We start from the raw sequence: 26,759 nt of genomic DNA on the forward strand, positions 1-26,759 counted from the left end.
CTCTGTTGTGGAACACTCTCCTCATCTGGGCTAGCGCCGTCTTAGCAATTTTACACGACTGCTAAATCCTTAGGTGGTTGTTCCTCATCCAGGTTTTCCAATTCTCTATTCTTCTTATTCTCCATTTATTGGGTTTGCTCGAAAAATTTTGGGCGAGCCTTGTCGGAGCATCCAAGTAAATTATCCATAATTTGAAAGAACTCGGAAGACTCTCTACCTCGACCCGTCTTGTTGCTGTTGTAAACAATCGCTTTGTATCTTTTGAATTGTGCTTGCCACTTCTCCCTCATTTTAGTTAAACTCATGGAACTTCCAATGCCAGCCGTTTTGCAATGTTCTCCCATACAAAAATTTTCCCTCACCACTCTTGGGAGTTATTCAGATTTTCTTGGTGGTCTTTGTATACAGAATAAGGATCTTGACTTCGGTCGCTTCCCACTGTTTGCTTACATTCTGTAAACCAGAACATAAGGAACCCGACAGATTTTCACTGCGGGACTTTCTCCGTAACTAGTAGATACAATAGGGCGAAACTGCTGACATCGCCGATAAGCAGGATAGATTACTAAGCCGTGTCTTGTATCACCGGTTAAAGAGAACTCTATTGTAAAAATCACCATGCATATTGGAATAGTTTTGGTTCTAGCCGCTGTTGAAATGGCCGGTCTCGTAAATTGGTAGAGAAAAGAAATCAATTGAAATATATAAAATACTCACAGCATAGTATGAAATTCCGCCATATCCACCGTATCAAAGCGACAATTATTCGTTCCGGCGTGAACTAGTTCGTCAATTAGAACAAATGAAAGATGCGAAGAAACTTTGCGGTTACTTGTTGCTTTCAAACGGAGCATCGTGATTGGCTGTTGTACCTCGGGCAGCAAAACAGCATCGCAACTTACCAAGTTTAATGTCATGGGCACTTCGTGTGATCTTTTTGACATATTCATAGATATTTAGCAAGGTAAATTTGCCTCGGGAAACGTTTGTCACACCACTAAATACAGTTTCCCGTGGTGACAGGGCAATTTATTACGGTAAAATTTCCCCGTGTAACCGCACCGATTATTTTCGCTTAATTTACACCTTCACTCGAAAAAACTGATAACGTTTGGAAAATTTGCCTTTGTCTTTCTCTATTTTGCCTTATTTTTTGTATCGTGTGCAGTAAATAGGGAAACTAGACAACGGCTAATAAATATCTTATGTAGACCACCTCTATCGCCGAGCGCTTCCTTTCTTTTCCCGGTTTCATTTTCAACTTTATATAGCTACTTCCATTCGTAAATCTTTTATCGGATGAGACCCCAATTACAAAAAAAAAAATCATGGAGACTCTATGATCTTGATATGTCAGAAAAAACATGTTTTAGTAATTCCGTATTATCTTATCTCATCACTACCATTATTATTGTCATTATTGTTAATTGCATTTTTGATCATACGTTGCTTCTTATGTTTCTGCTCTCAGGCGTTTCCTTACGGTCAATCACGCCTCTTCTTTTACATACACATACTGATTATATTTCTCTCTCTCAGTCTATTTGAAATTTGAAAAACATTTTGCTGCTTTCCGGATTCGAGCGAATTCTGAATGTTTATTTTAATGTAGATCATTGTATTGATTTCATTTAAAATTCAGAATCATATTCCACACGATTCAGCGCTCGCAATACTCGTTGGAGAGTTTAGAAAGATTGTCGACCGACGTTTACCGGCGCTTGCTCTTCTGACACAAAAACCAACTTTAATAAGGGACCTTAAGCAAACCCCGAAGGCAATTGCGGCGACAAAACAAAAGATCTACCCGGCAGAGAAGTAGCTCAGCACGAGCGTTTTAAAACTTTGTCCATCTCTAAGCCGTCACCCGCAGAACAAAAACGCGAAAGCGCCAAACTTTGAGTGGTCTGACGGGGAGTCATTCAAGGTTCTATTTGAAAATCAGCATTGTGCTGCTCTATTAAGCTGAAAGTGAGATGTGGCGCCGTTAGAGAGGGAAACATAAAGCCATTCGGAAAACTGAAATAAATGTTTGAATTCATTTTTGAATTGAATTTTTCCTCGGCGTTGCCGTTCTGACTGCTTAACGTCCCTACTTAAGTATTAAGTTCAGTCCTTGTTTGGAAGGTTTGAGTATAATTATGACCCGCCATAAGATTCGCCATGACAGCATGAATGTCATGCATATCTTGGCAAAATGAAAAAGAGTAAATTAATCTTTGTTTTTAGTTTTAGTTGCTGTATGGGTTTACGATACGTCGCCAGTGAGTAGACTGATCTTATTGTTGAACGGCTAAGGTTCTCAGATGTATTTCGGTTCTTTTCTTATGGAACAGGGCCCAGTTGTTCGAAGGCTGATTAGCACTAACCCAAGGTTAAATTCTAATCAGGTTTTCTTTAATCCTTTGTTCAATAGTCTTTTTTGGGATAATATTCCTTACACTTTTTAGAGCATCCAATCACCAAAGTGTAGACAAAAAGAATTCCACTGAATTTCCTTTCAAAGCTTTCAGATCTGAAATCAGATTTTACAGTAGCCCTGGGTTATCTTAATCCAGCTTTGAACAACCGGGGCCAGGACTGCGGTTAATACCCATTGTGTAAGGCAGCTGGTGCGTTAGTCAGTCAATCGAGCCTCATGAAAGATTCAATTCATAAGCTTCACATGTTGACATATTTCAAGTCATACTCCGATTATTTACAATGACATCTTAAAATTGATTTTTTGTTAATTAAATCCTTTACAAAACCAACATGAGTTTTCGAAAATGTGCCAAACTTACCTTGGCGTGTTTAGTTTGGGTCAGTTACCTTGGAATTGGGGCAATTATTTTCCAGGCTCTCGAGAGGAAAAACAAACGATATGAAAAGACTCGTTTAAAATCTGAGATCGCTCCGTTGCAGGGAAAATACAGCACATTTCAGATAAGGACTTCAACAGATTAAGGGAGATTTTTGAAAGTCCCTACGCTTCGACAGAAATAGAAACATGGAAGTTTGGCAATGCGTTCGTTACTGCAGAGACAATATTGACAACTATCGGTGAGTACAAATAGGGTTATAAAAAATATTGTTAATTACATTATTAATCAATTTGTACTCTCCAAGATTTATGAAAACTGAGAATCCTAGTAAAACAGAGTATCTTGCTTTGTTTCGCTGAGTAATGTCGCTTAAGTTTTACAAGGCATCAGCGCACAATATCAATTCAGTCGTACATGCATTGAAACCAATTTTCTTTGAGGTTTCCGGGCTTTTCATTAAGGTAGTAGGGAAAAGTAGGATTACGTTCATCCTTCGAGTAATGGCGCCAGTTATCCCCCCTTACCCCCTACGTAATTAGAAATTACTTTGATAACGCTGTTTGTAACAAGGAGAGAAAGGCCAAGAAGATCCCCCAAATGCTCGGCACAATTTAATCGTCTTATAACTTTCAAACACGCAAAATACACTCCAGAAGTGCGCCTTTGTGAGGTTCAGTTCACTATTGTAGCTCCTGCTGACTCTTCCATGTCGTATTCGATGCCGCCTTCATTTTTTTACTTTAATCAGGACGTGGCAGTAAATAACATTCAGGGGTCGACCTTAACCGTAGCCAACTAGCCACAGACTAGTGGAAAATCAGTTTTGGCTGGTAGTTTTCGATTTCCACTTGCCAGTTTGGCTGGTAAACAAACTGAAATTTTTGTAACGTTTTAGTTGTCATTAGCCACTTGGTTAGTAAGTTGAAAAGTTAATGTCGAGTCCTGATAGTGTGTCCGATTTACGTGTTCGTGAATTATGATATTTCACTCTGATAAAGCACGTGCAATCAGCGTACCACTTTGGTGATATTGAAGCGAAATTATTGAATACGTCTGTGGATGTAAAAGTATTTACAGCAAAGTGGGCTGACCCATTGTCGCCATTTTTTACAGTTTTCGACTTTTTTGTCGATGCATGTGAAGTGAAATTGCGAGATTAGTTGTTGTGTCAGTTGGGGAAAGGGATATATGGAACGGTTGGAGATGAATTATTGATGTTTTTCTTCCAATAATAATATTTTCGTTGTATTTTCTTGTAATCATTGTGACTATCTTTCTGCAGGCTATGGCCATGTAGTTCCCTTGACCTCATGGGGCAGGATTTTTTTTTACTGTATATGCGCTGTTTGGAAAACCACTGACTTGTGTTGTTTTCAAGAACTTCTGACGTGCTATTTGTGCTTCTCGGAAAGTTGTCGGACAATATTTCTGAGCTCGCCAACCTAGAGCTTGCCATTTTGTCACACCTTCTTGCATAACAACTCCAAGTGATTCTGTTGGGTTTGCCTCGAGGCCTTTCGGTGGTTACTTGGCGTTATTTCCTGAAAGCCAAACCTTACAACCCTAAGATGTACCGTGACTTTTTTTTTTGGGAACAAATTTCTATGTGTAAAATTTAATAAAGTTTTAAAAAAGACAAAAGTCATTCACTAGGTTCCTTTTCTTGTTTTATTATCAGTTAGTAAAATGTCAATCCAGAGCAGTTTTGAGTTGAAGTTTTTAAAAAAAAGGTTTTGACGGTAAAGAACTATAGTTTCCAAGATGCACCTCAATGATATGGTGCCACCACTCTCGATTTCTCGCTCGGCCGGTTTCTGCATTTTAATGAGATTTAAGATTGGAAAGGAGAACAGTTTAAAAGCGCTGGGACATGGAATCTAAGGTATACATCTTTCATGTGAAGTAAAAATAAGTGTCCTTTTCTTCTGAAGTTAATTTAGTTTCACCAACCCTTTCCATAGAAATAAAATAGAAATCCCTTTGTCATCGGTTAAAATGCCAAAGTTCAAGCCTTTATGTTACGATATACAAGCGAGAAATTACCCATGTTCGAAAGGTATCTATGGAAAATGTTTGGACAGCCCAAAAATTATTCTTAACTATTGCGGCTGCAACATTTTCCTCCATGTATGTCTTATTAATTTCGTTCGTATTTCGTTGAATAACACTGTTATTTCGTATGTACTACGCAGGTAAATAATGTGTATCACACGCCCTGATTGGCTATCTCGGCCGTGACTAGCAAGTGGTACATACCTCCGAGTGGTCGAAGGGGCAAACTTGTGCTCAGTAGTTAATTTTCGATTATTTTTTGGTAGACTGAGAGAAATGTACTATTACTTGTTTTTCGTTTCTTGCAAGTACAAGTTTCGAATTATAATGATATATTTTTTTTATCAAATTTTAGAGGAGGGGGGACGCCGGGGAATGGCGAGTTTACGCAGGCGCAGCTTTTTAAACGGGGCCTATTATAATTTCTGCAATATAGGGATCGGTTCTAATATAGAAAATCTAATGAGGAAGTTGCATCTACAGTTTCATCATTTGTACCAAGCTTATTCTCTTCATTTAAATTTCTCTGGGATTCGAAACTTGTTTCTGTAACTGAATTTAAATAAACTGAAAATTGATGCAATAACTGTTAGAAAGGTATTCATTGACGATCAATATTCCACTAAAATTACACGACAAATCATAATATGGTGAAAAGAATGGGCATTTTAATGTAATTTTCCCAGTATTATTCAAATTTTCGTTTACTTCGTAAGTTTCGCCAGTTCACAAGTTTGTGAATGGTGCATATCCCTCTTCTTCCTGATTGTCCATTCCAAGGTTGCTTCCCGCCGACTTTTTCTTTAACTCAAAATCTTTAGAACCTTGGAGCTCCTTAAAAACTTGTGATTGAAGGTCTTCACGGATATTTTGCGAATCAGAAAGAGTGACGAAAAAAAAGCTTTAGTGGTAATTACTCTATGAATTTGGATATGATATCAACAAGCTGGTGTATCCGTGGGATTCTCAGATTTAGGATTGCTTGTTTCCACAGGCTTGGAAAAAACCTTGATCAGATTGGGGTAAACACAAATTACTGAGTTGATGTACGAAAGTGAACATCCTCAGTCATTAATAATGATAGTCTGGTTTCTGCTATCTTTTCTTTTTTTTAGACTAATTTTAAAGAGTGGATTGAGAATGTAGTTACGTTATGCTGATCGATGCAATTGACCTCTAAAGATTTGATTATGGTTTCCATGCATGGCAGCCTGGACGTTTGGAGAAAAGAATGCTTAAGAGCGACTTCTGTAAATACCACGGATAGGTGCGCAAGATGGAAAAATCGAAATCTCCCAAACTTTGTCACATTAAAGCCCTTATGAAACTATTTTATAAAATGTAAGATTCAGTTTCTTTTGATTGATATTTTCCAAAAAAATAATTTTTGAATTTTCACCTCCGAGAGGCCCATAAACCGCCGAAAAATGTGCTTCGCATCCTCGCGTGGTGAAGAGAGACGGAATCAAATACCATGACTATAGCGATATAACATGATTTTATGACCCTTCCTTTGTAAGAAAACGTTGTAATTTCAAAAGATTCCAATCTGAATTTTAATTTTTTTCAAAATCACCCTCTCAAACAGTTTCATCGCGACTATCAATTTTGCCACTTTTCAACGGCAAAAAACCCTTCCTGGTAGATGGCTTTCGTTGTGCAAATGCTATTCCAATGTATGAAATAAAATATTGGGGCAATTCAAACGGGTAGTTTTGAGAACTAAAAACATCAACTGTACTTGCGTGAAATTTACAACTTTTGAACTTGCGGTCGCAATGACGAATACAAGCAGTACAAGAGTGAACTTGGACAGCAAATTAAATACTTCGAGAATTCGATCATTTTCCACTAGTTCTAAAACTAAACAAACGATTATGACTTCGTAGTGGCAATTATCTGAAAGGAAAAGCATTTTTATTGCGCGAAGTTGAGCTGTAAACCTCTTGACAACACTTCCCGTATCTGCGCATCTGTTTACTTTAAAGCCTGGCTTGTTCCAGTTATCTAAATATGAAAAGTCTTCATCAAAGTGTTCGCATTTCGTCTGAAAGAAATCATACAAGCAATGATGGAAGAATTGAACAAACATTTTCTCACCTCATATACATATATTGTTGAAAAAAGACCGAAATCCCTCAGCTAAACTAGATTGCGTGACATCCTCTTTGACTAAACCCAGGTTGGGGGGGGGTGAGGGTGGGAGGGGGGGTTTAGGCTTGGGCTTTTGGGCTTGGGCTTTTGGGCTTGGGCTTGGGTCCAAAGCAGACAAAAACATTCCCTAGTAAATCCCGTACTTGGTAAAAAAAAAAAACAAACAAACAAACAAAAAAAAGGCTGTGTCGGGTATTCGAAAAAGAAGAACAAACAAAATCAATCAATCGATTTGCTCCTTTCATCAACAAGCATCTTTTTTATTGGCTTAAAACCTTAATGAACATAAAACGCTGCCCGTGTGAACTCAGAAACTACTTGGTAAAGTATGGCAAAAGAATCGCTTTAATCCTTCGGTGCATAGAAGTATGATCGTATGGCCTCAAATGTCGCAAAGTTTCACATCCAACATCCCGGCTTCAGACCCCAAAGTAATGGCTGTACCCCTAACCCAATAGTTGGCGTAGAGCTTAGAGAACACTGCTTTTGCTTTATTGTTTCATCATATTTCCGAGCATGTCACTGACGTTAAGGGAACGGTTGTCGTACCAGATGTTGTGTGCCTGTTCCATACATCCGAGCTGCTTTCTCAGAGCTAAACTTATCTTGAAGTCCGCCCGGGTGCTTTTATTGTAATCTCAGCCCACTTGTATTGTTCCAGGCAAAACTGGACGCTATCAGGCTTCTCTGCCCTTTAAGGAACAGTAACAACAGTATCGCATTGCTCGGAACTACAGGTTCCTTAATAGAGACCATGGCGGACTTCTCAAACGTAACACAGTCCAGACTGGTTTTTAACTTCTTAGATCATATGCTGGAATGAGATCTTTCTGCTGAGAGTTTCTTTGTTATGTTGTTTAAAACTTTTTACTTTACCATTCAACATGAGACTTGAACCTGTAAAGGCGGCTTGATTGAACAAAAACATTCTTTTTGACGACGGGTTGTTCAGATACTTCTAATGGAATTTCATAAACTTAAAGGATACTTGCTATACCCTTCACTTCGGTGTAAATGAGAGAGTGGAACTTTTTGAGCACTCTATTCTCAGTTAGGACAAAGATTTATCGTTTAGTTTAATTTTTGGTAAGCTAAGCAATTTTTTCAAACAAATATTTTTGTTGCAAAACCCGTGCGTAATTATTTAGAATGCATCTAGTCCAATGTTATTGTTGATACTGGAACTTTCCTTTTTTTCTGGTGGCTCGTCCTTAAAGTTAGATATAAACTATTCTGGATTTTGGAAAGCATTTTCTTGTTTAAATATATGGGCAGTTTTAAATTTCGAATGTTTCTTTCCATTTTTGCCTATGGAAAATTTATTTATTCTTTTTACTATGGAAGACCTAATAATATATAATCAATATGGTTTTAGGCAAAAGTAGTGCTACAACTGATTGCTTAGTTGAAATTTTCGATGAAATTGCTACCGCCCTTGGCATGAATCATTACGCAATGGTTTTGTTCTTTGACCTGAGTGAGGCCTTTGATACAGTTAGTCATTCAGTGTAAAAGATCCAACTCTAAACTAACAGTTAAAAACCTTTGCTTAGTATAAGTTAATTCTTAATTTTTACTTTACTTTGTTCATTTTTTAATTTATCTTTACTATTATCTGATCACTTTACTACTTTGGTATTAACACTACTTAATTACCGAAAGTGAAGTCATTACGGGAAAATCTTAAACTGAGGCTTTGCCATATTGACCGAGCGGTAGGGAGGTTAATAATATGTCAACTGGAATCCATACAGAAAAGACATGCAGAAATAGTGTAAACATTTCAGGCCCATGGTGAAAGCGAATGCAAATGCTTCGGAATGCACTGTTCAGAATATTTCAATCTTCGCCTTCGCTTTGGACAACAAATCTCCGCCTTCTGGGAGATTTATGAATGCACTGAGCTATACAAGTCTTTTGAAGAACTAAAACTACATGAAGTAATCAGAAATAAAGCTGCCAAAAGAAGCCGCTCGATTGTTTACATCTGATGTTCCTGGAAACTGATTTCATCTTGGTTGTCTAATGGCGAGTGAATCTATTGATGAGAACTACTAAGCTAACTGTGACAAAATCTAAACTTTAGGTAATTGTTGATTGCATGTTTTTTTTTGTTCATTTTGACGTTGACCACCCATTCCGACGGTTGAGATAAAGGTACCTCCCTCCTCTTCCTGATCTTCCACGCCTTGGGCGCTTCCCGCTGATATCTGCTTCAATTCAACATCTTTTGAACCACGAAACTCCGTACAAGCTTGGGATGACTTTACTTTGCAGAGCAAAAGTCGACGAAACTCGGCCCGGAAAAAGGGATTCATGCCTGCATATATAAATGGGTTGATAGTGCTCGAAAAGAAATTCAAAAATGGACATAGCAGTTGGACGTTACGTGGAACAGTAGCGTCAGATGCGAAGCGCTCTATAATCACAATGATCCAAAATGGAATCCAGCACAATACAAACGCGAACACAACAATGGTGAGCGATTTGGTAACCTTGATCTCTTTGACTGTCAATCGATGATCCTTGTCCACGGCTTGGGTTGTAGAAGACATGTTTAGATTGTGATGTTTTATTTCCTTGAAGACCTTGTGGTAGGAAACTGATGCAACTCCAAGTGGAAGAAGAAAGAAAAAACAGACGACGACGATGTAATGAACTTTCTTCATTGCTATGGTGGATTGCACAAAGATGCAAGCGGCATGTCCGGCGAAGAAGCCACTTTCAGTCCAGCCAGCCATCTTGGGAATGGAAATGTACCCTGCGACAGTCAGCCAAACTGCAGCGATATATACTTTTGATCGAGCTTCAGTGAAGATCCTTGGGTAGTGTTGGGACTTAACGATACGTACGTATCTGTTGAAGGCCGTCAGTCCCATCGTCGTTGGGGATACGTAAACAGAAAACTGGGTAAAGAACGCAAACAAATCGCAAACTGCTTCACCGTAAGGCCATTCCCCTGTAATGAGGACACCCACAGTCAAAGGCATTACGATGACAGCGTTGATGATATCACTGATAGCTAAGGAAATCAAGTAGAGGTTTGTGGACGTACGGAGCCTTTCATTTCTGTATACAGCTATGCAGATAAGGCTGTTTCCAATCAGGCACACCACTGTCATTGTAACAATAATACATGGCTCCAAAATATTCAGAGCAAGGCTTCTCTGTTTTAGTTCCAAATCCATTGCTTTCCGTCAGTTATTTTTTTTTCCTTGCTTTAATCAACTGTTGGTTGAGTTCTGAAAAACGGAAGCGAGCAAGGAAGTTTAATGAGAATGATCACGTAAGTACAAGGTCCTGACTCATTAGTTTCTAACTTCGGTTTCACGGTTTGGAACGCCCCGTTAACTTATGAAAGTATATGCCAACATGACGACATTAATTCAAATAATTGAAATAATAGGTGCGGTTACACATAGCACGGTAAATGGCATTTCCCGTGGAAAATTTTCCCGCGGTACATCACACTTAGGCTTTAGTATACCGTGGTTCTATCAGTTACACGCGAATAGCAATTTTCCAAAGTAAAACAAATATCACGCAAATGTGGCAGGAAATTGAATCGCAACTTATTGATTCACGGAGTTCGGTCTAGAGAATTAGGATGCCTCGTATCTCTCGTTCTCTTGCTATCATGCAGAAATAGAATGTTGCCATGAATTTTTTGCATCAGCTAAATTCTCTCTTGGGTGATTTCATAAAATTTCCGATCACACGACAAGATGCTATGAAAAAAGTTGAGGGATTTTCGCAGATCTGTTAGATTCCGAATGTAGTAGTAGCAATTGACGGAACTCATACTCCAACTCAAGGCGCCGCAAAATAATCATGAAGACTATTTTGACCGAAAGCACTTCTACAGCTACGTGATGTTTAGTTGAACTTAGTCAGTGACGTTTTTCCTTTGTTCTTGTTTTTTCTTGTTGCGTTACGTTTCGGTACATATACACGAAGTACAGTTTGGTCAGATGTTTTTTTTTTGGACTGTAGCTACTAACACGTGTTCTTATCGACGAGCTCTTGCGGCTGCAAACTCTTCCTTTTTTTTTGTTTGGTTCGCACAAAATGTGAGTGGGATTTCGATTTAACGCTTGTTTTTAGGTATTCATTTGTTTATTCGTCCTTTTGTTTGTTTTCTTTCCCAGTTTTTCACCGTCAGGTAACCGATTTCTCGTGCCATGTTCATACTATCAATTGTGATGGTCGAAAATTAAAGGAATATTACGGATAACGCGTCGAAGTTTTGTGCTATCCCCAACATAGTGAAAAAATTTTCTGTCCTACCAAGAGTAATTCGTTGAAGACAGTCCCTCTACCCGAATTTATTAAGGAATGATCGCTTCGAGTGCAATTGATGGTATAGGTGGAGTGGATCACAGGATTGTGGATCGAGGAATAGACCAAGTTGATTCAGGTTTGGAGATAAATCAAATGGACCCTGGAATGAGCCTGTCGGTTAAAGCCAACCAAGATTTTCCCCTGGACATTGGAATCACAGCCTTTTCACTGCCGTCTGCTGATCTTAATCCACCATCAGCACTAGAAGCATTTGGATACTCGCTACGCCAGGACCCCCTGCCAAATACAAAAATCGATTTCAGTGAAGTTTTGCGGCGAAAGGGTATAAGTTAACAACATCGAATGGCGAACTCGTGGAACAAAGTTGCTAGATACGTCGCTGCCGAAACGCAACAACTGCGTACTTGTCTTTACACAAATTGGGACCCCTCATCCGCCCAGAAAATGGTAGAGAGTTTAACCCTTGCCTGGAATTCCTTCGAAGCTATTCATGCAAAGTACGTTCCAGGAATTAATGAAAGGAAACGTCTTCACGAAGTAGGAGCAAGATTCGAGTCCCTCAAAGAAACAATGACAATGCTGATCGAAGAATGTGAAAAGAAAATGCAGTCAGATCGAGAAACACAAAAGCACGAAGATGAAATCTCCATAAAGAGTGGAAAAACACACCGGAGTTCTGTGTCTTCAAAGGCCTCTTCATCATCTAGAAAGGAAAAGTTACGTACAGCTCTGTTAGCCAAGAAGAAGCTGGAGCTCGCGAAGCGAAGAGCTGAAGAGGAGGCCGAGTTAGCCAGACAAAATCCAAAAACTGAACTGAGGCGTTTAGAGGATGAGGCAACTTTAGCCGAGCTAGATTGGAAAATCGAAAGGAATTACGATGAAGGAACTGGTCTACTGGGCGCAAATAATGAGGTTCCTCCAAATTATGGGACTGATAAGCTTCCTTTCCAACACAGCCGTAGACCTGCTCTTGAAGAGTCGGAGCCAAGTAGACTGGACATCTCTAAGCGGCCATGTAAGACAATGCCAGATGTTGCACCAGTAGATTACTCCACCCCCTTCGACAAGGTACCAGTGCATGTTTCCCCCATGCGCTAAAATAAGGAAGACCGGCTACCAGTTACCAACTCCCGTCTCTCTTGCCATGAAGACCTAAACTCCTTTGAGTGCAAGCCTAAGGCTGTTCCAGTTACTAAAGAAGAGGAGAATACCCCTAAAGATCATGTAGCAGCTATGTGGAAGGTGCAACTCCTAAATGGTATTGTCCCGACTCAATTTAGTGGTAATCCAGCCGAATTTCCCTTCTTTAGGGAGCAGACCCGCACAAATCTTGAAAGTGAGCTGCTGAATGACGCCCAAAGAGTTGAGTACTCACCGAAATTCTTGAAAGGTGAAGCGCTCAAAGTAATCCAAAGAAACCGAGGCTGCTCCTATGATGATCTCATGAAGACTTTAGAGGAGCGTTTTGGTCAACCCATCCAGGTGTCTCAGGCCTGCATTGAGGACCTCGTTTCTGGCCCTAGGCTCACCTATGGTGACAGTGTGAGTCTGCAAAACTTTGCTGAGGAGTTGAACACCGCATCAAAAATCCTGAGGGGTGATGTTGAGCGAGAAGCTAGTGCAGCTACTAATCTGAGAAGGATTGTAGACAGACTCCCAAATGACCTGATCACAAAATGGCAGACTCAAAACTATGAGATAGTCAGCAGAGGTAGAACTGCCCGATTGCAGGACATCGCAGACTTCGTCAAAAGGCAGGCCTTAATCCGAAACGACCCGATATTTGGATCCCAGCGGCAAAGACGAGAAAACAAAGAGGAAAACAGGAATGCCCCGAGAAGCAAAGGGGCACTACTGCTACCTGCAAAGAATACCACAATCTCATCCACACAAGTCGAAAATCAATTCAGAAAAAAACCCTTAGCCACCTGCTCCATCTGTAAGTCTGGATCTCATCGTTTGCAGCACTGCCCGATCATTTCGCAGTGCGATCGCGTGGCTGTGAGGCGTCAGTACGCAGCATCGTATGGATTTTGCTTTTATTGCGGCTGTCCCATACCTAATCACAGCGGTTCCGCCTGCCCAGAGCCCCCAGCTTGTACCAAGTGCACTGGTCATCATCTAACATTACTGCATAAGGAGAATGACAGTGGCCGTCGCTTCAGGACAAGAGATCAGAAAGGAGATGTTGCGAATAATAATGCCAACCAACAAGTGCCTCCTGCTTCTACACCTCCCTACAACCACAGGGTTCAAGACAAGAAATAGAACCTTCAGCGGGCAACAAACATCAGTCCTCAGTAAGTTCAAATGGCATAAGCACCGAAAGGGCTCAAGTCTTGCTAAACGTGCTACCAGTAACTGTCACCACAGAGAATGGTGCTTCCCTTTCTACCTATGCGTTTTTGGACAACGGCTGTACTGACACTTTCATTGATAGTGAACTTGCTGATCAGCTTAATCTGGAAGGACCTTTAGAGCAAATTAGTATCAAGACGATAAGGAACAAAGAGGAACTGATAGAAAGTAAATGTGTGTCATTCACCCTAAGTCCTGTGGAAGGGTGTGGCCGTGATATAGATGTCAATGAAGCCTATGTCCTCCCAGATCTCAATCAGTCGGAACAAATTTTGCTAGAGAAAGTGGATTTTAAGGACTATCCCCACTTGCAAGATCTGACCTTTCCAGAGGTTGACATGAAACGAGTATCAATAGTTGTGGGCAACAATGTACCCGCAGCACACTTGCAAAATGAAGTCAGGTTTCCACCAGACGAAAATGGCCTCCATGGTTATCGATCTCCACTCGGTTGGAGTATCGCAGGGCCCCTAAACAGTAGCCGGAGAAAACAAGCGTCTGTTAACTTTCTGTCAGTCGGCACTCAGCATGAAGACCCAATTGAACGTTTCTGGAAGATCGAAGACTACGGAGCAACGAGGACAAGCGACAAACCACTGTCTATTGAAGATAAGCGAGCTTTGAAGATTCTAGAGGATACCACCACATTCGTAAATGGGCATTACGAAGTTGGCCTTTTGTGGAGGAAAGATGAGCCATGGCTGCCAAACAACTACACCCTAGCCAAAAGGAGACTGGAACTCCTTCGGCGACGCCTAACAAAACCTGAAAATCGGGAGCTTGCTGCCAAGTACCGCGAGGTCATGAATGAGTATATCTCGAAAGGCTACGCCCAAAAACTATGTCGTGAACAAGCAGCTATGGAGACTTCATACACCTGGTACCTGCCTCATCACCCAGTAATCAATCTCAACAAATCTGGAAAGCTTCGCATCGTTTTCGATGCCGCAGCTGAGTTTCAGGACACATCCCTAAACAAGAAGCTCATCCAAGGCCCAGACATGACCAACAGCCTCATTGGAGTGCTGCTGCGCTTTCGGCAAGGAAAGGTTGGGCTGGCCGCTGATGTGGAAGCTATGTTCCACCAAGTAAGGGTGCGAAAACAAGACCAAGATGCTCTACGTTTCTTATGGTGGACTGATGATTACGGACAGCCCCCAGACGTCTATGACATGGAAGTGCACATATTCGGTGCTACCTCCTCTCCTTGCGTTGCAAACTCTGTCTTGAGGAGAACAGCTGCTGACAATGCTGAAAGGTTTGAGAAGGGAGTCACCGCCATTGTTGAGAAGAATTTTTATGTCGATGATGCCTTACCGTCATTCAAAGACGAGAACTTGGCAGCCAGAGCAGCATCCAGCTTGGCAGAAATGTTAGGAAGTGGTGGATTTCGCTTGACAAAGTTCATGTCAAATAGCAAAGACACCTTGTCCAAAATACCTGCTGAAAGAAGAGCCAAACCAGAACTGAATCTTGACCTGGATGAATTACCAGTGGAAAGAGCCTTTGGAGTACGTTGGTTTGTTGAGACAGATCAGCTAGGCTTTGAAATTAAAACTGTAACTCGCCCCGAGACAAAGCGTGGGATCCTATCCACCGTCTGTTCTCTGTATGACCCCCTTGGCTTTGCTGCACCTGTAGCCCTCACGGCAAGAGCGCTGATACAAGATGTATGGAAGGCTAAGCTAGATTGGGATCAACCACTTAATGAACACTTCGTAAGTAGATGCAGATCTTGGACGACACAGCTGCAGTCCTTGTCAGAATTGGGCATCCCGCGTTGTTACTTTCCCCCCAGATTTGATGCGCTGAGGTGTAAACTACAGCTACACATCTTCTCCGATGCTTCGGAAGTTGGGTACGGAGCAGCTGCATACTTGAGAATTCAGGATCCTGACGGCCCCGTCCACTGTTCATTCATGATGGGCAAGACAAGAAATGCTCCCATTAAGTTCACGAGCATCCCAAGACTTGAACTACAAGCAGCTGTCCTGGCTACACGCCTAAATAAGATGCTGAGAGAAGAGTTAGATTTGTGCATTCGAGAAACCAAGTACTGGACCGACAGTAAAATAGTGCTCCACTACTTAAGAAATGAGAAGCGCCGATTCCAAACCTATGTCGCCAATCGCGTAGAAGAAATCAGAGAAAACTCAAAACCCGATGACTGGAATCATGTACCGGTTACCTTAAATCCAGCTGATGATGTCTCACGTGGGCTGAACCCCTCACAGCTGAGCTCAAATCACCGTTGGTTACGAGGGCCGGAATTCCTCTGGCAGTCAGAATCTGTCTGGCCCAATGCAGAGCTTAAGGAGGTTCCAGATGAAGTATTGGAGCTGAGAAAGGTCACCCACGCTAACCTTACCGACATAAACACCAATCTCCGTACCAAACAACCAGAACCGCTTTCTGAGAACTCTTCAGCTGTTATATCCCAGTGTATCATCCATCGGATACTAAGTGGCTGCTCCGATTGGAATCGACTCAGACGTCAAGTGGCTTGGCTTACTCGCTTCATTCACTTCCTTTGCAATCGGGAGACTGTTCAGAAGGGCCACCTTGCCTTAGAGGACTATAATGCTGCTGCCGTAGTCATCGCAAGACTTGTCCAACGTTCAGCTTATTCCCAAGAAGTTAAAGACCTGAAGGTCAGAGGTGAAGTTAAGTCATCCAGTAACATTGTCAGCCTGAATCCAGTGCTTGATGACCGCGGTATTCTGAGAGTCAAAGGGCGCGTGACATCACCGCCAGTCGCTGACGCTGCTAGGAACCAGGTGATTCTGCCACGAAATCACCCAGTAACAGCCATGATTGTCCGCCATATCCACGAATCGATCGGCCACCTTGGCCGCGAGCACCTGATAGCAAAGGTACGCGAAAAGTATTGGATCCCTCAGATTAGAGTTTTGGCTCGATCCATCCTCGCACGATGTATCCTGTGCAAGAGGTTAAAAGCGAAGCCGATGACTCAGCAAATGGCTCCTCTCCCGAAAAGTCGTATGATGGCCTATCAACCTCCATTTTCGTACTCAGGCATGGACCTATTTGGACCCCTATATGTAAAGCACGGAAGAGGAACAGCTAAACGCTGGTGCTGTCTGTTTACCTGCTTAAATACTCGTGCGGTCCACCTTGAATTGGTTCAGTCGACGAGTACGGACGACTTCCTACTGTGTCTAAGAAGATTCATAAATCGTCGCGGTGAAGTGCTTGAACTAAGATGCGACCAAGGCTCAAATTTCGTCGGAGCTGAAAGGGAACTCAGAGAAGCGCTTAAGTCGTGGAACCAACAACAGATTGATCGGGAATTGCTGCAGAGAGGTTGCAAATGGGTCTTTCAGCCCCCTACCGCTTCTAGCATGTCAGGGATCTGGGAGCGGATGGTGCGCAGTACCAAGACCGTTCTAAAGGCAATAGTCGGGACTCAAGTAGTGACAGAACCAGTTCTTGAAACTCTCTTCACGGAAGTCGAACGAGTGCTGAATGGCCGAGCACTCACTGCCAACTCAGATGACCCAAACGACTTGCAGCCGCTCACTCCTGCGCATTTTCTGATGCAAAGAAAGTCCATCTGCCTACCTCCAGGCGTGTTCGAGAAGGCTGATAACTACGGGAGGAAATGGAAGCAAGTCCAATTCCTGGCAGACCTGTTTTGGAAGCGATGGCTACGGGAATACCTGCCAACCCTGCAAATTCGAGGAAAATGGCGCAAAGCCCTGCCCAATTTAAAACCAAATGCTCTGGTCCTACTGGTTGATGAAAACGCACCAAGAGGGCATTGGAGTCTTGGACGGGTCTTGGAGACCTACCCTGGGACTGATGGAATGGTACGCGCAGCGAAAGTCAAATCGAAAGACTCCGCGTTCATACGCCCGATTCAGAAGCTGTGCCTACTGGAAAATGATTTTGAGAAGACCTAAACTTGAGCTGAACCAGGAGTTTTGGGCGATCGTCCAACCGAATCGTCCCAAGGCGGGCGGAATGTTTAGTTGAACTTAGTCTGTGACGTTTTTCCTTTGTTCTTGTTTTTTCTTGTTGCGTTACGTTTCGGTACATATACACGAAGTATAGTTTGGTCACATGTTTTTTGGACTGTAGCTACTAACACGTGTTCTTATCGACGAGCTCTTGCGGCTGCAAACTCTTCCTTTTTTTTTGTTTGGTTCGCACAAAATGTGAGTGGGATTTCGATTTAACGCTTGTTTTTAGGTATTCATTTGTTTATTCGTCCTTTTGTTTGTTTTCTTTCCCAGTTTTTCACCGTCAGGTAACCGATTTCTCGTGACATGTTCATACTATCAACTGTGATGGTCGAAAATTAAAGGAATATTACGGATAACGCGTCGAAGTTTTGTGCTATCCCCAACACGTGATGCAGGCTGTTGTTGACTCGCACGGATTTTATTGATCAGTTTCAACGGGATATTTAGGCAGCCTACACGATGCGCGAGTTTTGAGAGTAAGTGAAATATTTGACGCTGCTGAAAACGAAAACATTTTAATGGAGCCTACAACGAACCTTTATGGTACAGTCATTCGGCCATTACTCTGAAAGACTAAGCATATCCTTTGGACAGAAGACATGTTATTTGGGACGTTTATCGATTATCCTATGATTTCCAGAACATTTTTGAGTAGTCCTTTAGAAAAGTTCTAGGGGTTTCGACACGAGTACGTGACGTCTATTTATAGGAACTCGACTTGTTTACCGTAAATTCTAGAAAGTTCTATGATGTAATGTTACTGAAAATAGTCGCGTTGTAAACGTGTAGAATCTTCTAGAAAGATTTTAAGGAGCTATATAAGAAGGTGCAGTAGGTAGTTGCGTTTAGAGGAAAAAAAAGAAAAAGAAGAGAAAAAGATAAAGGAAATAAAGGAGTTAGTGAAAACAATTCATTTCAAGGTTTATCACGAAACCATCCTTTAAAAATATGGCTACTTGGCCTTGTGAAGGACAACGGAACACTTACACGAGAACAAAATACACTCAATAACCAGTTGTGGAAAGCAAGAATCCATTCTGAGCATGTCATTTAAAGACGAAGGGAAGGTGGGGGGTGCTAGACAAACGTTAAGACGAAGATTCAGACAGAATCCCAGATACGATCATTGCTGCATGAGTGCTGTACAACATTTGCACATTAAGAGGGGAAGACTATCACGTTTTAGATGATAGCGACGATAGTGACATCGAAGATGATGAAGACCCCATACCAGGTGCAAACGCAACACTCCAAGCATTTGTTAATTACGTTGCCAGTCTAAAGTTCTAAATGTTAACATCGAGTAAACAGTTAGCTCACTTTCTCCAAAAAAAACCTGTAAAACTGATATATTTCGCTAGAGTACAACCTGTTTACCTTACTTTGATGAACACTGTTCTGAAATTGGTTTCAGATAAACATGAAGGCTAAAGTTTTAAAAATACTAGTTATGTTTACGTTAACCTTGAACGTTAGGTTAACATTTGAGTTCGCAAGGTCCATTAGTAAAATAAACAAAACGAATCTGCTTTATGCTTCGTTACGAAAGTGTGACATGTTTCTTCATGTTTCCACAGTTTCAATGAAATTTGTTTTTAGAAGAAACAATGTTACCAAGTTTTCCCCGAGCAGAAACCATAGATTCTTGGTGTCTACGTTCTGAGTCAGCGTGACTACATTTTATCATGGCTTGGATGGCCTTTTTATCTCGCAACTCAGATTGCTTTAAGCAGGTTAAATAATGCTTTATCCGATTCAATTACTTGGCCTTCCTCTTGACGTCCCTTCCTTTTTCGTGATCTCTGTTGTGGAACACTCTCCTCATCTGGGCTAGCGCTGTCTTAGCAATTTTACACGACTGCTAAATACTTAGGTGCTTCTTCCTTATCCAGGTTTTCCAATTCTCTATTCTCCTTATTCTCCAGTTATTGGGTTTGCTCGACAAATATTTGGTGAACCTAGTCGGAGCACCCAAGTAATTTATCCATAATTTGAAAGAACTCGAAAGATTCTCTACCGCGACCCGTCTTGTTGCTGTTGTAAACAATCGCTTTGTATCTTTCGAATAGTGCTCGCCACTTCTCTCTCATTTTAGTTAAACTTCTAATGCCAGCCGTTTTGCAATGTTCTCCCATAAAAAATTTTTCCCTTACTACTATTGGGAGTTATTCAGATTTTCTTGGTGGTCTGTATACAGAATAAGGATCTTGACTTCGGTCGCTTTCCACTGTTTGTTTACATTCTCTAACTCACGTGAATTAAGGAATGGGCAGAATTTAAAAAGGCTAAAAATTAGGAAAAAATTGGAAAAATAATATTTAAGCATTCGTTGATCTTTCTTTTATAAAAAGCTTACTAATCCATGGGGAAAGAAAACGTTTGTGTGGGTCACGTGACGCAACCGTTCTTCAGTGCTTTAATTTGGCGCCATTTGTCTCCGTTCTCTTCGGTTCAAGTTTACACCACTTTTTACGGCATCAGATCACGGTTAAAGCATCCATCCATAGAATGGCCTTCTATGTTCTTTGATTTTGAGCTTAATCGGGGCATCCGGGAAAATGCCGTTGCCTAGTGTGAAATTGTCATTCTTTTTACGATGAACGGCAATTTACTCAATTATTGGTGTCTCATGAGGCCATTTGAGATGGAATCTAAAATCCCCGATTGATTGCCAGTTTCTTACAATAGCCTTCTGGTTTTAGAATAGAAAAGCCGTCGTCTGAACGATGGTGAAGTGGTGTATCCAACGTTTTTAATACTTAACTAGCAGCTCGATGTGTCCGCCATATTTGAAAGCGCGGCCTAGACTTCGAAAAACTAGAACCGAGAGAATGTTCTTGCTGCCATAGCAACAAAGCCTTTCCAAGATGGCGGACAAGATTGCAGTGGAAGGGTCATAAAGTTCGTAAGTTGTTTTTCTCGTTTCTTTTGTGTCATTAAGGAGGAACTTTGCTGAATGAAAACATTAAATATATTTATATGCAAAACTGGTATTTTTCATCTCTATATACTTAAATTTGAGACGTAGTAAAGAAGTAAAGATTACAAGATTTCGACGCTCTGAACGAAGGACAACTTTCGTAATAAAAGAAATCTTAACTGTCTCTCGGAGTTTTGCGCGCACTTCTGACCCCTAAAACCTTAATTGCTAGTAGAATAATAGGATATCACGTTCCTGTTCTAAATTATCTTTCGAGTTTTGGCGCAATGTTCAGATAACTTGAGTTTTTGTGGGGTAAACATACGCTTCGATCTTGCTGAATTGGTTTCAACGAAACACCTTCAGAATTACCGTTTTACATTGTCTGAAGAAATTTAAAGGCTTTTCAGCTGAAAATTCAACGTCTTTTGCCACACGAAGGATTTGAAGAGTCGCTAACTTGAAGGAAAAACATCGCGGCTTTTATGGCGGGATTTTTTTAACTGTGGCTTCGCGCGTGTAGCTGCAAGGAACAGTGTTAATGATGAGAATGGGAAGGTTAGTTACGACAAGGGCACTCGTCTACAGAGGTTCTTGAGCACATTTTCTGAAAACAAAGAAGCTTTTGCTGTTTCTCAGAACACATTCGACAAAAGGCTGCACGTACTTCTTAAAAACTTTGAAAAATGGCGCGGTGAAAGCAAGTCAAAATACTTACATCACTTCAGTTCATTTGCATGGAAATCGCTGTCAGCTCTTATGAAGGGATTACATTCTATCTCGAACTGCCGGGAATGCCAAGTGAATCATCTGCTTTTTCAGACACAATTCCCTCTGAAAACTAATCGACTAAAAGGAGCTGACTCAGTAGCTACATCCACAAAAGAAGCAGGGAATTTGACAAAAACAACCAAGGCTGTAAAACCTTCAAAGAAGGCCATTCAGGATACTGCAAAGAGCATCTATTTGAACATTAATGAGCCATTCAAGAATCTCTACAATATCAACCTTGCTGATGCCTTAACAAAGGTACCTGAAATTGGACTAACACATGCAAAAACTAAAGTGCAAAAACAAAAGGAAAGAAGAGAAACTGCTAGGCGATTCAAAAACAGTGCTGAAGAACAGTGGTCGAAAGTTGACTGTGACACCATGCTTGGAACGAGACAGTCATTTAAACAGAGAGAGTTACAAAGAAAATCTCTTTATTCTGAGTCCCATGAAGAGGTAGTCTCCCTCGCAGCCGTTTTTTTTTTTGGATGTCACGCAACGCTCCCCTAAAAGAACGGTTACTGACAACTGAACTACATTCCCTTTTCCGAATTGGCCAATCACAGCTCGGGTTCCATTTTCAGGAACCTTTTCGCGCCAGACTCACCTTTTGACACTCGTCCAATCAGATATCGTTTTCTATCGCGATCCTCATGTGGAAAACACAAGACAAATGGCGGTGCTTGAAGGAGCTTTTCGCAAAGCGTCGTCAAAGTTCAAAATTTTCGAGCTTAAAGCTCACCAGAAGCTTGCAATTAAAAAAGTTTTAGTCGAGAAAGAAGATGTTTTTGTTAAGTTGCCTACAGGATCCGGGAAATCGTTAATATATCAAGCACTCCCGCTCGTGTTTGACCATGTTACTGATGAAATTGGTCATAATATTTCTCTTTTGTTTTTTGTTTTCTCTTTATCCGCTTTGTTTCTTTTCTTTTTTTAATTTTTTGCTTGATTTAGTTTTCTTTTTGTGAGTTAATCGATTCCCTTTTTATTTTTTCATTCAAAATTTTTAGAAGTAGCAAAGAATCCAGAAGCGTTAAAAACGAAATGCATTATAGTTAATTCAATTGGCAGGTGCTGAGAGGAAAAACATCCAACATGGTCTTTTTAATAGATACGTGTACTAGCGCACTTTGAGTGTCAGTCCCTTGACAAAAAAGGAACCACCACAAAATTGCAAGATATATCCTAAATATCTACATATTTTTAATCGTTTCTCTATTTTTACCGGCGCTGCTTTTTTTTTTTTCTTTCAATAAATTTTTTACGAGGAAATGCTTCCGTGAAACATTTGAACGCGCCAAAATGATGTAACTCTGACGATCACTTAGACCTAGATTAATGCTAATTCATGAAGTATCAATTACAAATAGGGCATACAGAGCCAAAGTACTTGGTAAATTTTTGCCATACAGCGAAGATTATACTATCGCTATCATCATCTAAAGTTTATCGCAGCCATCCCTAGACCGGAATGCCTCTCATGTTATCAGAATAGTTTTTAAAAGAATCATCGAAAAACGAAAAGACGGAGCACAACAATGGAACAGAAAAACTCTGAACAGAAATAAAATGGATGATGATCACCATCAAAGATTAATTATACACAGATTAATTATACACAGCTCATCATCAACAATTTATCAACTGTATCATACAGAGATGAATCATGTTTAAGTCATCCGAACTATACCAGAACAACAAAAAGAAAATGATGATACCTTTCTCAATTTGTCTCTCTGCCAATAAATCGATCTTTTACAAGCAAATTGGGGAGTCGCGAAAAATAAAAATTCGTTCCTTGATGATAAGAAAAACTAAAAGGGAGAAGATGACGAGTATTTTGCATAAAAAAATTTATTTGTAATCCAATTACCATTTCCCATTAAATTTTTCACTTAATTTACTTCGAAGCAAGCCAATAAGAAGAAAAGAACATCGTGGGCCTGCAACCATCTGGTTTAGCATCAATTGAGTTTCAACTAAAAGCAGTTTATCGAAACAGCTTTTCCCTTCCAAACAGTTTTGAGTTAATTGAAAATTATTTTCAACTTGCTGTTATAGCTTATTGTTAACCTACTTTGTGTTTTGATCATTATCTTTGGTTGACACCGCTTTATCTTAAGATATCCTTGTTCCTTATTTCCTAATTAAAATGCGCAAACTGAAATCTACTGTTGATCTTCATTTGCAATAATATTGCCACAGAGAAAACATCTGTTTCGACGTCGACACAACTCGGACTAGTCTCCCTCGCAGCCGTTTTGTTTTGGATGTCACGCAACGCTCCCCTAAAAGAACGGCTACTGACAACTGAACTACATTCCCTTTTCCGAATTGGCCAATCACAGCTCGGGTTCCATTTTCAGGAACCTTTTCGCGCCAGACTCACCTTTTGACACTCGTCCAATCAGATATCGTTTTCTATCGCGATCCTCATGTGGAAAACACAAGACAAATGGCGGTGCATCAAGGAGCTTTTCGCAAAGCGTCGTCAAAGTTCAAAATTTTCGAGCTTAAAGCTCACCAGAAGCTTGCAATTAAAAAAGTTTTAGTCGAGAAAGAAGATGTTTTTGTTAAGTTGCCTACAGGATCCGGGAAATCGTTAATATATCAAGCACTCCCGCTCGTGTTTGACCATGTTACTGATGAAATTGGTCATAATATTTCTCTTTTGTTTTTTGTTTTCTCTTTATCCGCTTTGTTTCTTTTCTTTTTTTAATTTTTTGCTTGATTTAGTTTTCTTTTTGTGAGTTAATCGATTCCCTTTTTATTTTTTCATTCAAAATTTTTAGAAGTAGCAAAGAATCCAGAAGCGTTAAAAACGAAATGCATCATAGTTAATTCAATTGGCAGGTGCTGAGAGGAAAAACATCCAACATGGTCTTTTTAATAGATACGTGTACTAGCGCACTTTGAGTGTCAGTCCCTTGACAAAAAAGGAACCACCACAAAATTGCAAGATATATCCTAAATATCTACATATTTTTAATCGTTTCTCTATTTTTACCGGCGCTGCTTTTTTTTTTCTTTCAATAAATTTTTTACGAGGAAATGCTTCCGTGAAGCATTTGAACGCGCCAAAATGATGTAACTCTGACGATCACTTAGACCTCGATTAATGCTAATTCATGAAGTATCAATTACAAATAGGGCATACAGAGCCAAAGTACTTGGTAAATTTTTGCCATATAGCGAAGATTATACTATCGCTATCATCATCTAAAGTTTATCGTAGCCATCCCTAGACCGGAATACCTCTCATGTTATCAGAATAGTTTTTAAAAGAATCATCGAAAAACGAAAAGACGGAGCATAACAATGGAACAGAAAAACTCTGAACAGAAATAAATTGGATGATGATCACCATCAAAGATTAATTATACACAGATTAATTATACACAGCTCATCATCAACAATTTATCAACTGTATCATACAGAGATGAATCATGTTTAAGTCATCCGAACTATACCAGAACAAGAAAAAGAAAATGATGATACCTTTCTCAATTTGTCTCTCTGCCAATAAATCGATCTTTTACAAGCAAATTGGGGAGTCGCGAAAAATAAAAATTCGTTCCTTGATGATAAGAAAAACTAAAAGGGAGAAGATGACGAGTATTTTGCATAAAAAAATTTATTTGTAATCCAATTACCCTTTCCCATTAAATTTTTCACTTAATTTACTTCGAAGCAAGCCAATAAGAAGAAAAGAACATCGTGGGCCTGCAACCATCTGGTTTAGCATCAATTGAGTTTCAACTAAAAGCAGTTTATCGAAACAGCTTTTCCCTTCCAAACAGTTTTGAGTTAATTGAAAATTATTTTCAACTTGCTGTTATAGCTTATTGTTAACCTACTTTGTGTTTTGATCATTATCTTTGGTTGACACCGCTTTATCTTAAGATATCCTTGTTCCTTATTTCCTAATTAAAATGCGGAAACTGAAGTCTACTGTTGATCTTCATTTGCAATAATATTGCCACAGAGAAAACATCTGTTTCGACGTCGACACAACTCGGACTAGTCTCCCTCGCAGCCGTTTTTTTTTTGGATGTCACGCAATGCTCTCCTAAAAGAACGGCTACTGACAACTGAACTACATTCCCTTTTCCGAATTGGCCAATCACAGCTCGGGTTCCATTTTCAGGAACCTTTTCGCGCCAGACTCACCTTTTGACACTCGTCCAATCAGATATCGTTTTCTATCGCGATCCTCATGTGGAAAACACAAGACAAATGGCGGTGCTTGAAGGAGCTTTTCGCAAAGCGTCGTCAAAGTTCAAAATTTTCGAGCTTAAAGCTCACCAGAAGCTTGCAATTAAAAAAGTTTTAGTCGAGAAAGAAGATGTTTTTGTTAAGTTGCCTACAGGATCCGGGAAATCGTTAATATATCAAGCACTCCCGCTCGTGTTTGACCATGTTACTGATGAAATTGGTCATAATATTTCTCTTTTGTTTTTTGTTTTCTCTTTATCCGCTTTGTTTCTTTTCTTTTTTTAATTTTTTGCTTGATTTAGTTTTCTTTTTGTGAGTTAATCGATTCCCTTTTTATTTTTTCATTTAAAATTTTTAGAAGTAGCAAAGAATCCAGAAGCGTTAAAAACGAAATGCATCATAGTTAATTCAATTGGCAGGTGCTGAGAGGAAAAACATCCAACATGGTCTTTTTAATAGATACGTGTACTAGCGCACTTTGAGTGTCAGTCCCTTGACAAAAAAGGAACCACCACAAAATTGCAAGATATATCCTAAATATCTACATATTTTTAATCGTTTCTCTATTTTTACCGGCGCTGCTTTTTTTTTTTTTCTTTCAATTAATTTTTTACGAGGAAATGCTTCCGTGAAACATTTTGAACGCGCCAAAATGATGTAACTCTGACGATCACTTAGACCTCGATTAATGCTAATTCATGAAGTATTAATTACAAATAGGGCATACAGAGCCAAAGTACTTGGTAAAGTTTTGCCATACAGCGAAGATTATACTATCGCTTTCATCATCTAAAGTTTATCGTAGCCATCCCTAGACCGGAATGCCTCTCATGTTATCAGAATAGTTTTTAAAAGAATCATCGAAAAACGAAAAGACGGAGCACAACAATGGAACAGAAAAACTCTGAACAGAAATAAAATGGATGATGATCACCATCAAAGATTAATTATACACAGATTAATTATACACAGCTCATCATCAACAATTTATCAACTGTATCATACAGAGATGAATCATGTTTACCTCATCCGAACTATACCAGAACAACAAAAAGAAAATGATGATACCTTTCTCAATTTGTCTCTCTGCCAATAAATCGATCTTTTACAAGCAAATTGGGGAGTCGCGAAAAATAAAAATTCGTTCCTTGATGATAAGAAAAACTAAAAGGGAGAAGATGACGAGTATTTTGCATA

General features: G+C 40.1%; 2 protein-coding genes across 2 annotated transcripts; one reads left to right on the top strand and one right to left on the bottom strand.

Moving 5' to 3' along the window:
- Positions 1 to 7,237: 7,237 nt before the first annotated feature.
- LOC148732233 (octopamine receptor beta-2R-like) lies at positions 7,238 to 24,408 on the bottom strand. Its single transcript, XM_088758127.1, has 2 exons — positions 23,066 to 24,408; positions 7,238 to 10,252 (listed from the first exon to the last, which is right to left on the bottom strand). The coding sequence occupies exon 2, from the start codon at positions 10,196 to 10,198 to the stop codon at positions 9,086 to 9,088; it is 1,113 nt and encodes a 370-aa protein (XP_088614253.1). The 5' UTR covers positions 10,199 to 10,252; positions 23,066 to 24,408; the 3' UTR covers positions 7,238 to 9,085.
- LOC148732234 (uncharacterized) lies at positions 11,655 to 17,593 on the top strand. The gene is made up of 3 exons (XM_088757817.1): positions 11,655 to 12,327; positions 12,463 to 13,313; positions 13,562 to 17,593. The coding sequence occupies exons 1-3, from the start codon at positions 11,655 to 11,657 to the stop codon at positions 17,591 to 17,593; spliced, it is 5,556 nt and encodes a 1,851-aa protein (XP_088613943.1).
- Positions 24,409 to 26,759: the final 2,351 nt, after the last annotated feature.

The sequence above is a fragment of the Stylophora pistillata genome, chromosome 4 (assembly GCF_964205215.1).
Source record: "Stylophora pistillata chromosome 4, jaStyPist1.2, whole genome shotgun sequence".
Taxonomy (NCBI): domain Eukaryota; kingdom Metazoa; phylum Cnidaria; class Anthozoa; order Scleractinia; family Pocilloporidae; genus Stylophora; species Stylophora pistillata.